Below are 14,431 nucleotides of genomic sequence, written 5' to 3' on the forward strand. Positions count from 1 at the left end.
GTACTTATATTAAAACATTGTTTTAAATTCAGATTTAACTGCATTTATATTTGCTAGATCTGGGAACTCTCCTATTCTGTGTAGAACTTGGAATTCTATATACACAGGAGACCAATGATTTGAATTGCAAATAAAGCACATGATCAGTATCTCAGTTTGCTAAGAGAATTGTACTTGGGAATCAGAGTAAGATTGTAAAGGTTGGCTGCCAGGGCATTTCAGCAAAATGATACGGTGTGTGATTTCTAGAAAGCTGGAAATGGGAAGAGATAAAAAACAGAGAGTTGCACAACTATGGAAAAATCAAGGAACTAGTCACACAGTGACGGAGGTGCTTCAAGGACAAGATTTCTCTGTTACTGATAATCAGCTTCATTCCTGAATGATGGTGGCCTCTAGAGACCAATCAAGGACTTCTTAGCAAAAACTACAGGATTTTTTTTTTTAAGAGAAGGAGTCTGACTATGTTGCCCAGGCTGGTCTTGAAACTGCTGGGTTCAAGGGATCCTCTTCTTCAGCCTCTTAAACTGCTGGGATGACAGGCATGCCCAGCCATTTAGCAAACTAAGATATTGATCATGGGCTTTCTTTGCAATTCAAACCATTGGTCTCCTGTTTATTTGGAATTCCCAGTTCTACACAGTAACATAGGACTTTTTAAGTGAGCAAAATCTGAGCACAATAAATGAATTGCTTTAGGAAACAAATTAATTCAAAACCTACCTACTTATAACTTGAAGCAAGCAATTCTAAGATGCTCAAAATTAAGTAAAATAGTATGCATGAAATGCAAATGAAAGCCCCTGTAGGTATTATGTGAAGCTTATACCTTCCCTTGATAATTAAGGAGCCCCTGAATCCACAGAGGAAGGGAGGCCTATCCTGCTCCTTCTCAGATGTGTGAAGTTGCAGGGATTCCTATATAAACCTTACACTCTTCTTACATATCTCAAAGACAATTTCGGTGATTTCTAGGGACTGCTACTAGGCTCCTAAAATGGAAAAAGACTATGTCACCTTGCGATAAAGCAGCAGTTCTGCCCGCAAATGTCAGCCTCACTTCTTTCTATATATCAGAAAAATTCTTCCATTCCCTCCAGCCATATTGTAGCCCTCCAGTGGTTTTGGCAACACAGATGCTCCTACACTTATGATAGAGATACACCTCAATAATCCCTTCATACATGGAAAATATCGTAACTCAAAATGCACTTAACATGTGGACAGACCCAGTAAAAAGTCCTAAGTCGAACCATCGTAAAGTTCAGACGTTCCTTGACTTCTGATGAAGTTATGTCCTGAAAAATTCGTAATAAGCTTGCACAATCTTAAGTTGAACCATTGTATGTCAAGGACCGTCTGTATAATGAAAGGAGGTGCATGCATTTTGAAGAACAAGTTCATATACTTGTAAAATAACATTCCATTTTGTAGGCAGATGTTTGACATTACTAAAAGTAAAGTTCCATGAAGAGTGCAATATTTAAAAAGGTGATTTAAATGTTCACCAAGGTTTTGTAGAGATACACCAACTTTCAAGTGACTTTTCTGGTGACTGAGTCAATTGGAGCTATAACCAACTACAAAATGTATAATAAGCATATCAGGACTCTGAGATAATTTTTATATCAATAGCTCAACTGATTTAAAGGAAACCTTCAGAGAGCTCTAAAGAGAAGTTCTCCCAATCCACCTCCAGGCACAACTGCTCCAGCTATCAAGTGTGGATGGGCCTGGAATGATCATTTTCATCTTCTTTCTAGAGGTCCTGTCTACTATTCCCCTCACCCATTGCCAGACCAAAGAATATAAGTATCTACCTAAAGTATATAGGTTTGGATGCTGTCAAGAACTTGGAAAATTTCCCACTTGACATCTGGGCAATGGTGTCATAGCCAGTTGCAGAACACGTACATCGCACCCACACACACATGCGTACATACGTCTCAACCCCAAGCTCTGCTTAACTTGACCCAAGCCTTTAAGACCAAAACTTAAATTTCAAAACAATGTGCTGGGTGCCATGGCTCACGCCTGTAATCCCAGCACTTTGGGAGGCTGAGGCAGGAGGATCACTTGAGCCCAGGAGTTCAAGACCAGCCTGGACAATGTAGTGAGGCCCAATTTCTTTAAAAAAAAAAAATTAGCTGGGTATGGTGGTGTGTGCCTGTAGTACCGGCTCCTTGGGAGGCTGAGGTAGGAGGTTCACTTGAGTATAGGAGGTTGAGGCTACAGTGAGCCATGATTATGTCACTGCACTCCAGCCTGGGCAACAGAGGGAGACCCTGTCTTAGATAGATAGATAGATAGATAGATAGATAGATAGATAGATAGATAGATAGATAGATAGATAGAATGTTCCCAAGGCTTTCTATCACTAATAATAATAATATGCATGCTAGTGAGGAATGAGACTTTTCAAATATATGAAAGCAGTTCTTTCCAAGTAAATACTAATGTTTGTTAAAGTATGGAAATAGAAGTATGAAATTTAAAAAAGGTAACATCTCTTATAAAAAGGAGAACCATCCGAGTCTAATACAATGCATGTAGCCAAACAGATTTGAAAATGCTTCTTAACTGTCTTGATAAGTTTCTATAGTATGTTTTGAAAGTGACCACATGTTTCAGAATTCTACATATTTCAGAATGAACTCAAGATGTTTTTAGACCTGAGTTAACCAAATGTCAGAACTAGTAAATTATAGAAAGTTCTCAATTTGGATTTCCAGTCCTCATGTCCAGATACAGGTAAATTTCAAACCTGACTCAGGCTATGTGTGTGGAAAGCCAAACACCTGGGCAATGTTGCAGCCAAAGATTTATGCATTTCCACCTTCTTCTTTTTTTGAGATGGAGTCTCACTGTCACCCAGGCTGGAGTGCAGTGGCACAATCTCAGCTCACTGCAACCTCCACCTCCCAGGTTCAAGTGATCCTCTCACCTCAGCATCCAAAGTAGCTGGGATTACAGGCACCGGCCACCACACCTGGCTAATTTTTGTATCGTTAGTAGAGACAGGGTTTTACCATGTTGGCCAGGCTGGTCTCGAACTCCCGACCTCAGGTGATCTGCCCACCTTGGCCTCCCAAACTGCTGGGATTACAGGCATGAGCCACCACGCCCAGCCTCACCCTTTCTTTAAAAAACAAAAATACACCTGGTGATCACAGAAGGCTAGATTCAATGGGCAAATCACAAAGTCCAACTCATGAATGTGACCATCCCAGGGTCCTGTAAATTCTGACATCTAATTGGTTATCTTCAATTTTAGAAAAGCCCTCAAAGGGTACTGTCCCTTGAATGTGGTCTTTATAAGCCCAATAAAAGATGAGAAAGATAAAACATATGGGAATTTACCACCAGAAAGGAAACTCTTGATTTTGGTTAACATGTATTGTAGGAATAATGAAATCCTGACCCAGATCTTGTCCTTCATATCCAGGAAAGCACTAACAACATGCTGCTTGAGTTGAGATTCAAGGAAAACCATTCCTGAAGACTTTTCTGAGACTCTTTCCTGGCTTATGCCATTCCATAAGCCCCATAAGGAAACTTTCCTATATGAGCAAAGGATTAGCTATAGGATGGTATACAAGTCAGCATTGGTTAAACCCCTAGGCACATTTTATGTTTTCCCTACATACCACATGCTAAACCTTTTAGCACATCAGTATGCATAGATGGGGCAAAGAAGAAAACATACTACTTACTATGTTAAGTCTACCTATTTGGAATTAATTCAGGCCATTATTACCTTCTTTTGATAGAAAATCACACCTCCTGCATTATGCAAGCAATAGCTGATATTTGTAATAGTGTACAAACAGTGGCAGGTATTCACTCCATCACAGGTTTCCTACCTAATCAAATGAAAAGGAATAATAAGAGATCCTAGTTTTCAAACGGCTGGTATTTAATATCCATAACAACTTCAAAACCGAAAAATAATGTGATGCCTGTCAGATGATCTCCCATCCTTTGAAAAGGTTAGAACTGTTTTGAGCAGTTCAGCTTGTGTATCACAGGGAATGGTAGCTGTATTGTAACACCAAGCTGTCTGTTATTTCGAAGTGGTAATTTGTTCCTTCCTTCAATCTAAATGTACCGTGGTTTTTGTTAGAGAGCTAACATGTATAATGTGATGCTTTCCTGGGGTGAGTAAATTTTTTTTTCTTCTCCTTGACTGATTCTTAATCATAGAATAATTTTCTAGCTAGCCCAGCTCTATGATGTCATCCTGAATCCTGACACCAAGGACATGACCCCATTCAGGATGTGAAGGGAACTGAAAGAGGGCACCCTGATTGAGAAGGGACTTCGCCTGGATGGGCAGTGTGGTATAGGGACGGTTACAGGCTCACTTTGGTGGGCAGTGTGGTATACAGAGGGTTATAGACTCACACAGGAGGAGTAGGTCTGAATCCTGACTGCCGAGTTTTTGCCAAGAACAAGTCCCTTAAATTTTGAGTTTTTTAATCTTAAAAATAAGAGCATTGAAGTTGATCTTTAAAGTATTTCCATCTCTGATTCTGCAGTTGATAAAATTCTGTAGCTATTACGGTTGCACGTGGAAGCATTTTGTAAAATTTGAAGTGAGATTATGCATCTTTTTTTCTTGTAACACTTTTTAAGTACTGTATTTTCAGGTGGAACAATGGGAAAAGTAAAAGCATGTCAAGCAACAAAGCTAAACCCTTCATTTTACAGATGAGGAAACCAGTGGCATATCCTCCTGGGTCCTCGTGCCCTTTCACTCTGCCTCTTTTGTTAAACCCAGTGGCTTTGCATAAGTCACCAGAAGTCTTCCAGTGTCATTTTATTAGACTGATTTCATTCAGATATCTTGGGTCCCAGTGTTTTCCCATTAGTCTTAATCAGCCTAAAATCGTTTTAATCCTGTCCTTCCTGGAGCCCTCCCTGAATCACTGGCCTTGTGTATGACTCCTTTGCATTGACTGGATTAAGAATTTTCCATTCTCTCTTTCTCTCAAATGTCTGTTGCAATTTTAGTGAAACTTTTCACACTGTCCTTAATTTTACACAAAATCTGCAAAAAGAAAAATCTTTTTTTGCACATTGTATTGTTGGTGCAAATGTAACTGCGGTTTTGGACCATGGATTTTGAATCATAACTAGGCTCAAATACATCTTTATTAATCAAAATAGGAACCATTACAATCAACACATTTTTGCCAATGAGAAATATGTTTGTTTATTCCTGTAGCATAAAAATCCATGCTTTGGGATTCGGTAAACTCTCGAAAGCATTTTCTGCATCCTGGTGGTTGTGGAAGCATTTTCTCTGCAAAAAGTTGTCGAGATGCTTGAAGAAGTGGCAGTCGGTTGGCAAGAGGTCAGGTGAATATGGTGGATGAGGCAAACCTTCGTAGCCCAATTCATTCAACTTTTGAAGAGCTGATTGTGCAACGTGCAGTTGGGAGTTGTCATGGAGAAGAATTGGGCCCTTTCTGTTGACCGATGCTGGCTACAGGCATTCTAGTTTTCGGTGCATCTCATCCATCTGCTGAGCGTACTTCTCAGATGTAATGTTTTCGCTGGGATTCGGAAAGCTAGAGTGGATCAGACTGGCAGCACACCACCAAACAGTGACCATGACCTTTCTTTTTTTTGGTGCAAGTTTGGCTTTGGGAAGTGCTTTGGAGCTTCTCAGTCCAACAGTGAGCTGGTTGTCACTGGTTGTCTTATAAAATCCAATTTTCGTCGCCTGTCACAATCTGATTGAGAAATGGTTCATTGTTGTTGCATAAAATAAGAGAAGATGACTCTTCCAAACAACAATTTTTTTTTGCTCAGCTCATGAGGCACCACTTATCGAGTTTTTTCACCTTTCTAATTTGCTTCAAATGCAGAATGACCATAGAATGGTCGATGTTGAATTCTTCAGCAACTTCTCGTGCAGTTGTAAGAGAATCAGCTTTGATGATTGCTCTCGAGTAGTCGTTGTCAACTTCCAATGGTCAGCCACTCTGCTCCTCATCTTCAAGGCTCTCTTCTCCTTTGCAAAGCTTCTTGAACCACCACTGCACTGTACGTTCATTAGCAGCTCCTGGGCCAAATGCATTGTTGATATTGCAAGCTGTCTCCACTGCTTTACGACCCATTTTGAACTAAAATAAGAAAGTCACTCAAATTCGCTTTTTGTCTGACATCATTTCCATAGTCTAAAATACACATTAACAGCAAGTAATAAGTCATTAGCAAAAAATGCATAACACGAGAAATGCCCATTAAAATTATGTATACCATAACCACATTTATTTAAGAATGTATTCCAATATCAAATGGCAAATTCCAACAATGCAAAAACCGCAGTTACTTTTGCATTCACCTATAATAAAGGTTTTTAAACTAGTCACTTGTTATCTCAAAGCTGGTTTAAGATATTGTAAGATCTGAAGTCAAATGTCCTGTACTGCACTTTTATATAGTTGATACAGAGAATATCAACATTATATTTGAAACTACAGATTTAAAATGTTTCTCTGAAAATATTCAAGAGATCTAGCATGAAACTGATTCATTCAAGCAAACAGGTTATAAGGGTATCTTTCAGTTTCATTAGATTTGATTACCTTGCATTCTTAACGTGCTTTACCTTTAAATTTTATTTTCTTTGCGTACTGTGTTGAGTATTCATGATAGTTTTTTTTTTTTTACTATGGTTAGTTTTATTTGCTTTCATTTTATTTTCTTTATAACCTATTTTTCCTCTCCTGTCCACCTGATTTTTGAACTGTTTGTCTGTATATAGCTGTAGACATAGATGCTACTGGCTTAGATGCAGAAGAAAATGATATTCCAGCAAACCACCGCTCCCCTAAACCCAGTGCAAACAGTGTAACGTCACCCCACTCCAAAGAGAAACGAATGCCCTTCTTTAAGAAGGTAACATTAACTTCCAAGCTCCCATTGTCCACCTGCTCAACTGCACTGCGTCACATTTCTAGTCCTGTTGACTGTCTGCGTCCTTTGACAAGCCAATAACGTGCATGCTCTGTTATTTGTTTCTTTTCCACGCTGCTGTAGCTAAGCAGAAGCAGAAATCGGTAAGTTTACATTGACATAAGCTGTGTTTATCCTGCCACTGGCATCATTAGCATTAATTCCCACAGTTGTATTAAATACAATCATTTCTGTCCCAAGCAAAGAACTTATCAACAGCTAATTGAGTTCATGCATTTCAAACCAACTAAATTCAGGGAGTGACCTGTTAAAACACTATTACAGTACTTATCCTTTTTGATGGAATAATATCTACCACCAAGGGAATTTGTTTCAACATTCAAGGATGTCAAACACTGACAGCTCCACATAATGCACCTAAATTGTGCATGCTTATTCTGTCTGTCTCTTTCTTTTATCCAGAAATTTAACTTATGATCAAACATATTAAAGAAGTTATTAAACTCTGACTTATGATATCCAGATACATAGCTTGTACTAAACAAAAGTATTCAAGTTTTAATTTAGTCAGTATTTAAACTTCTAATCCACTAGGTGCAAAATCTGCAGATGAACAAGACCAGTGGAAAACTGCAGGCTTGTTTTGGCGGTTTACTGTGAGTTTTTCCTATTGTCATATATAAATATTCTCCCCATGTTCTTGCCTTCTCCATCAGTCAGATTTTAGCATCTCACCCATTGGACAGTGCAGCCAGTGGTCACGCGTAGAGCCTTTGCCATTGGCCATCCAAGATGCTACACAGTGAGGCTCCTTGTCCCCTACATGGAAACTATAGGGTATTTCTGAGCTCTCGTTACTTCAGACAAAGCCTGTTTCCTCTTACCTATTTTGTAGCTTCATAGCATTATTTTTTAAGGACCACTACCCTCCCCCCAAATTTCCCTTTTATTTCCCTCTTTGACCCATCAGTTTCTACAGCTACCATGCTGTCTTTTAGAGTCATACTAATGTCGCCAAGTCTGGAAAAACCGTGGATATATTCTCACACGCAGATGTGATGTCAAGTCTGTCTATCCTCTGCCCTCAAACTCTCCACATAATGAACACTTTTCCTCTGCAAACAAGTATTTTGGTTTGTGGAGGAACTCTAAAGTCATTAATGAGGTGTCAGATAGTGAACTGTAAAGTTGGCTTTTTTGAATCAGCTATGACTACTTTAACAAGGGAAAACTTCAGCACTCCAGGCCAAATTTGCAACACTTGGAAATTTGCGTTAACACAGAAGCCTCAGCTTGATGTTCATCCACAACAGTGGGCCCATCTCTCAGGTCTGATCTTCTTGTTATAGCTAAAGCTTGCAGCCAAGCGACTAACAGTGTCCATCATTCAGAAGCTTAGAAAATTGGCATCGCTAAGACATTCTGGACTTGACAGAGCAGGAATGTGAACTAAAACCATGTTTGTCAAGATAGGTTTTTGAAGTTTGCTTACCTTTAAATGCTAAAACTTTAAAAACGTTTATCACAATTTTTTTCAATAATTTGAGCAGGCAGGGCGCAATGGCTCACACCTGTAATCTCAGCACTTTGGGTGACTGAGGCAGGTGAATCACCTGGGGTCAGGAGTTTGAGACCAGCCTGGCCAACACGGTGAAACCCCGTCTCTGCTAAAAATACAAAAAATTAGCCTGGTATGGTGGCGGGCACCTGTAATCCCAGCTACTTGGGAGGATGAGGCAGAAGAATTGCTTGAACCTGGAAGGTGGAGATTACAGTGAGCCGAGATCATGCCACTGCACTCCAGCCTGGGCAACACAGCTAGACAACTCTGTCTCCCCCTCCCCCCATAAAAAAGTCAGCTAAATAGGGTTAACAGGAAAGAGTAGATAAAAATGATGGTGTCATTCTTCATAGGGCACAACGCACCAATATTCCATCAAATAAGGTAATTTCTGTAGCTACCCTATTGATTAAGAAGCTGATTGATCACCAGCAATGGGTGATCCTTTGCTAGTTGGAAGTTATAGATCGAAGGAACCAAAGACCTATCAAACACTGGGCCACTTCAGAATTAAAGTCTTGAGATAAAATTTCTTGGTAGCTGTTACTAAAATGCAGGAAATTTACATTCCTAATCTCAACGGTGGAAAAGGTGTTCTTACACCGCATAGTTATAAGGACTTGGCTTCTAAACATTTTCAGTATGATCCCAGGTGGTAGACATGAAATAATTTAAGAAATATGCTTATGATGCCTTCGGCACTGGTATTCATTCTTCTTATGTTATTAATAATGTGGTTAAAATCAATGTAGAATTCAAAAGCAAAACAATGGCCTAAGATTCAATGAGAAGATTGTTTTCTGTGTTTTAGGTTGCTTTTAGAGTGATGCTTGTGTGGTATATGTGTGCTGTCACTATATTATGTTCGTCTTGTTTTTTTTTTTTCTGTTCAAAACTGTATTCTACCTTGATTATGTCAATTAAAATGAATTCTGAATGCTAGATGAAATTTTAGGCAGTGAAATTTGACAGCATAGTCATGGTAATATTTTTTACCCCTCTGATTATATCGTCTATGACTACGGGTGATATCTCAGATGGAAGCTTTTGAATTTGAAATGCTTTTTAATTCCCCCCTGAGGCAATGTGAATTCAAATGAAGCCAGAAAAGTTTGTAATGGGCAATTTTAAGCAACAATAAAATGTTCTTGAGTGATGGGCAGATGGAAAAATGACATTCATATCTGCACATCAGTGTATTGATTTCTTAAATTCGTTTACAGAACATTTTTCTGTTGGTGTGTGTCATTCTCAAGTTATATTTTTTGACACTCCTTAGCCAGGAAGATTCATATAGCAATGATTTGCTTATCCCTGTGTCTAAGGGCATATTGCTCTTCTGCATTCTTTTTTAAAAAGTCATCTTTGGGTCAATTTGATATTTTATGCTATCAAAAGGGTTAATTTTAATATAAACCAATTAGCTGTTACTTAATTTTTGAAAGATGTTATTTAACCATTTTATTTGAAGCAATTAACCTGAAAAGTGTTGATAGTTTTAGAAATTGCTACAAAATTTAGCTCCTCCCCTCTTATTAAAAAGAAATTACTGCAGAAAGACATGATCTGTTATCTAACAGAAACACTACTTTTGAGAATCATATTAGATATGCACATTGATAATGAACCTTTTGAGACCACTATAGCATGGTTGAATATATTATTATACATTAATCACCTACCCTCGAAGACACATAAACCTTACCTTTGAAGTACCAAGGTATAGAAATCAAAAAATCCAAAAGCATTGATCTCTAAGCTGTGAGCAGGGATCATGATTACTGTTTACTAGAATAAGCATGCATGCTCATTTACACTCTCGCAATAAAATAGAATTTTGACAGTAGTGAGAGTTACAATATTTTGAGAGTAGGTAAAAAGTATTGGTAGTGAGAGTTACAATATTTTGAAATTAGGTTTTACACAGGTAAGACAAACACGTAAGATGCAAAGGTAATGAAATCTTTCTTTCCTCTGTAATTAACCATATTAGGTCTAATCACTACAACTCTTTAGAAAATTCAAATGCAGCCAAAAAGCAATATTAACTTCTAGTCAAGCCTAAAGCACCTATCTTGCATGAGGCATGTTTCTCTTTGTTCTATCAACTAGTTTTTGTTCAAAAGCAGCATCTCTTGCTTTAGGAACGAATAGGTCTATAGCATTTCTTGAGATGAGCAAGAAAACTGTAGACAACATTAACTTGAAACTTTAGGAAAATGAACCCACCAATCTTTGATTGGGTGTATGTAGAAAAGAGACAAGTGGGGGAAAAAAAAAATGTCTGGAAAGCCAGTGCCTCATATTACAGAGTTCAGAAAGAGTACCTTATACATAAAATATTTATGTTCCACCTGCCTGTGAAACGTCTTAAAGCCTCTCCTCTCTCTGCAGACAGAGCACACTCCTCCATATGATGTGGTACCTTCCATGCGACCAGTGGTCCTAGTAGGCCCTTCTCTGAAGGGCTATGAGGTGGGTAGCAGCCTTCAACAGAAGCTTGACTTTTGCATGCTTAACTTCTTTGTGATGCTGCCTCCTACTCCTGACCCTCTCTCTGAATTTTAAAGCTTAAGGAGCCAACTTTAGAGCTTAGAGAGCTCATAGCAGCAAAGCATGTTGTTCTGCAAGCTGTGGAATACACTGCTTCGTCCTTTTTCTGTTTTGTTTACCTGGCTGTTGCTTTGAAGATTTCTGCTAGCTGCAATGTACTCAGTCCAGAAAATAGTGTCAAATGGAGACCGATTGAAACCACTTGCAGTCTTGTCCCTAAAATATCATGATAAGTTCTGTTTAATTGTCATTGCATCAGAAGCAGAAAAATGCGGCAACCTCATATTGCCACTCTTTCCAAATGCAAAGCTCAGGTTTTCAAGTGTTCCTGAGAGAAGTAAAATTATTTTATCATCATTAGTAATTTTTTTTGGTCGTATCTTAATTTATTCCTTGCTCAATTGCAGGTCACAGATATGATGCAAAAAGCGCTGTTTGATTTTTTAAAACACAGATTTGAAGGGCGGTGAGTATTTCAGCATACTGGGTTTTGTGGATTTTGTCTTAAAGATAGCAAAACCCTGGTGGGACAGGCATGTGATTCCAAGAGAAAACAGCCCTCTGATGTCTATACAATGACAGGAAATAAGTTTCACTCAATTTAATCTGATTCAATCAATATTTATCATATTTGCTTTGTACATCCTTAACCCTTGATGTCTAGTTCCTGTACCTGCATCCATAAGCAGACCTTGGGCAGGACACCACTGGCCGGTCTCATCCTCAATGCATGGTCAACTGGCCCTCTATTGCTGCCCAGGGATTGCACTAAATATCCCTTTTCCATTCAATTTTCCACTCTTCTAAAAGACTTCTGTGTCATCTCCCCCTCCTTAAAGCTCTGCTAACCCCTTCTCATCTCACGATCCCCCAGTGAACTTGCCTCCCTGTGTCATTGAGAAAATAAAGGCAAATGGAGGAGAACATCCAGGCATTTCCACAACTCTGCCTGTGGAGTTGCATGTTTGCCTGGGTGCTCTGCTTTATCTCCAATGACTATGTTCCCAACAAGGGCCAACCCACCATGTGGGTACTGGATCTCATTCCCCATCCCCTCTCTGCTAGAAGTATCCATACACAGCCGTAATCATCCTTTGCTCTCTTCTCATCAGTATTTCCTGTTCTAATGGAAACTCCATCACCATGTAAAAATGTTACTTCCTCTCACATTCGACCTCATATTGCTCTAGGTGTGTCATTTTTTTTTCTTTTCTTTACAGGAAGATTCCTTGAAAGAATTGAGTGTACTGGCTTTCCTTCCACTTTCTTCAGCCTACCCCAGTTATGTTTTCACCCACACCACTCAGCTAAACTAGTCAAGATCACCCATGACCTTCACATTGCTAAATCCAGGGATAAATTTTCAGCCAGAATCTTACTTGACCATGAACAATAGTTAACATGGTGGATTATTCCACCTCTTTGAAATACTTTGTTTGGTTTCTGGAACCACACTTTTCTGGTTTTCCTTCTGTCACACTGACTACTCCTTTCTCTGCTTTGCTGGTACTTCCTCATCAACTGGAAATCTTGGACAGCCCAGGGCTAAATTCTTTGATGTCTTTTATCTACATTCCTTTAGTGATTTCATTCAGCATCAGATTTTTAAATTCCATTCCTTTGCCAGTCTTTCCTCTAAATTCTAGACTCATGTATACAATTGCCTATTCATTATCACTACTAAGATGTCTAATGGACTTTTCAAACGTAACCTCCCCCAAAACCTACTCCTCCTATGGTCTTCCCTATCTCAGTTAATGGCTTATCTTTCAGTCCCGACACCCTTCAGCCCAGATCATTATCCTTGACTATTCTTTCTGTTATATTTCACATGCAAATGGTGTTGTCTGTATCTTCAAAATATATTCAGAATCGAAGCCCTTCTCACACATCCTCTGCCACTATTTTGGTCTGAGACATCTTCATCTCTTCCCTGGATCGTTGCAACAGCCTCCCGCCTCATCTCCTTGCTTCTGTGGTTGTTTCCTTAAAGACTGTGCTCAGGTCAGCTGCTGCATGACCCTGTTAAGATGTGAGCTAGTGCTCACCACTCCTTTACTCAAAACCATCCAATGACTTATTTTTATCTGAGTAGAAACTAAAGTCCTACAGTGGCCTATCTGACCTCCTATGGTCTATTCTTGCACACAACCGTACCTAGACTTTCTCTTGCTGCTCTTCCCTCGCTCATTCTCACCCTGCTGTACTTACTCTGTTGCTGTTCTATGAGTGTTCCAGACAGATTACACAATCACCTCAGGGCCTTGGCACTTTGCGGTTCCTTTTGCAGGAACACTTTTCTCTCAGATATTCTTCTTGGTATAAGTGCATACACGTATGCACACATGCACACATTCATTCTGTGTCTCTCCTTTCCCTGACTTTGTTTTCTAGTGCTCTTTTATGTATTTCCAGTACTATTTTTGTTTATTGTCATTCTCCCATAACTAGACGATAAACTCTATGAGGGCAGGGTTTGAGAATGTTTTGTGAACTGTTGTGTTCTCAGTGCCTGGAGCAGTACTCAACATGAGCAGTGGCCAGATGAATTTTGAATGAATGTCTGCTGCATACTCTCTGCTAGAGAAATGCAGAGATGGTGAAGCCAGTCTCTCCCTATGAAGAGCTCTCATAGAAACCATAAATTGAAACCTGTAGCAGTAACACTGAATATAAGTAAAAGGGCAACCTGGTATATGCATGCATAAGGTACAGGTAGCATAAAGGGAGGTGTAATTAACACCAACTTAAGGACATCCACATCCTGGAAGAGTTTTTAAATGGTGCCTAAGATTTGACCAAATGGATTACAGGGGAGAGAAGGGTATGTTCAGCAGATGGTATATAGTGTGTGAAGGTTTTGAGGTATGACACAGCATTATGTGTAAGGCAACTCACACCCAGATCTTAAGGACCTGGGCAAGATGTGACCGTTAACAAACCCAAGGGTTATATCTAGTGTGTCACGCCAATGGGCTTGGACTTAATCCTTTCTCTCTCCTCCTCTTCCCCCGTCACTATTCAACTTGCCTCAGTAAATATTTATTGAGTATATTCTGTGTGCCAGGCATTGTGAGGAGCAAAAATAGACAAGGGCCTTGGCTTTGTGAAGCTTAAAGTCTATTGAAAGTCAGTCTTGAATCAAATAATTGATGGGTGCCATCATTGAATGTTAAGCCAGCTCCTGAAGCATCAAAGACATGACTAGAGTCCAAAATGGAAACCTCAAAGTTTAAGAGTAGCTTATTACAGGGGACCTGGAACACACAGGCTAGTGTATATTTCTGTATTTTTAACCAGATAAATGCAGTGCTTCTCTTCTCCACATTCCTTTCCTCCTCCCATCCTAACAATGCAACTACAATAGATCAGGACTCCCCAACCCCTGGG

The 14,431-nt window shown here is 39.3% G+C and overlaps 1 protein-coding gene across 11 annotated transcripts in view; it reads left to right on the forward strand.

Annotated features, from left to right (window-relative positions):
• Positions 1-14,431, forward strand: part of CACNB2 (calcium voltage-gated channel auxiliary subunit beta 2) — a 405,954-nt gene that overhangs the window by 369,680 nt on the left and 21,843 nt on the right. For 5 of the 11 annotated variants that reach the window (XM_015146550.3, XM_015146548.3, XM_015146553.3 and 2 more), the window contains 3 exon segments: positions 6,776-6,909; positions 10,883-10,963; positions 11,449-11,507. In XM_015146550.3, the coding sequence (XP_015002036.1) occupies positions 6,776-6,909; positions 10,883-10,963; positions 11,449-11,507 (274 nt within the window). 11 annotated transcript variants of the gene reach the window in all.

Source organism: Macaca mulatta, chromosome 9 (assembly GCF_049350105.2).
Source record: "Macaca mulatta isolate MMU2019108-1 chromosome 9, T2T-MMU8v2.0, whole genome shotgun sequence".
In the NCBI taxonomy this organism is placed as follows: Eukaryota; Metazoa; Chordata; class Mammalia; order Primates; family Cercopithecidae; genus Macaca; species Macaca mulatta.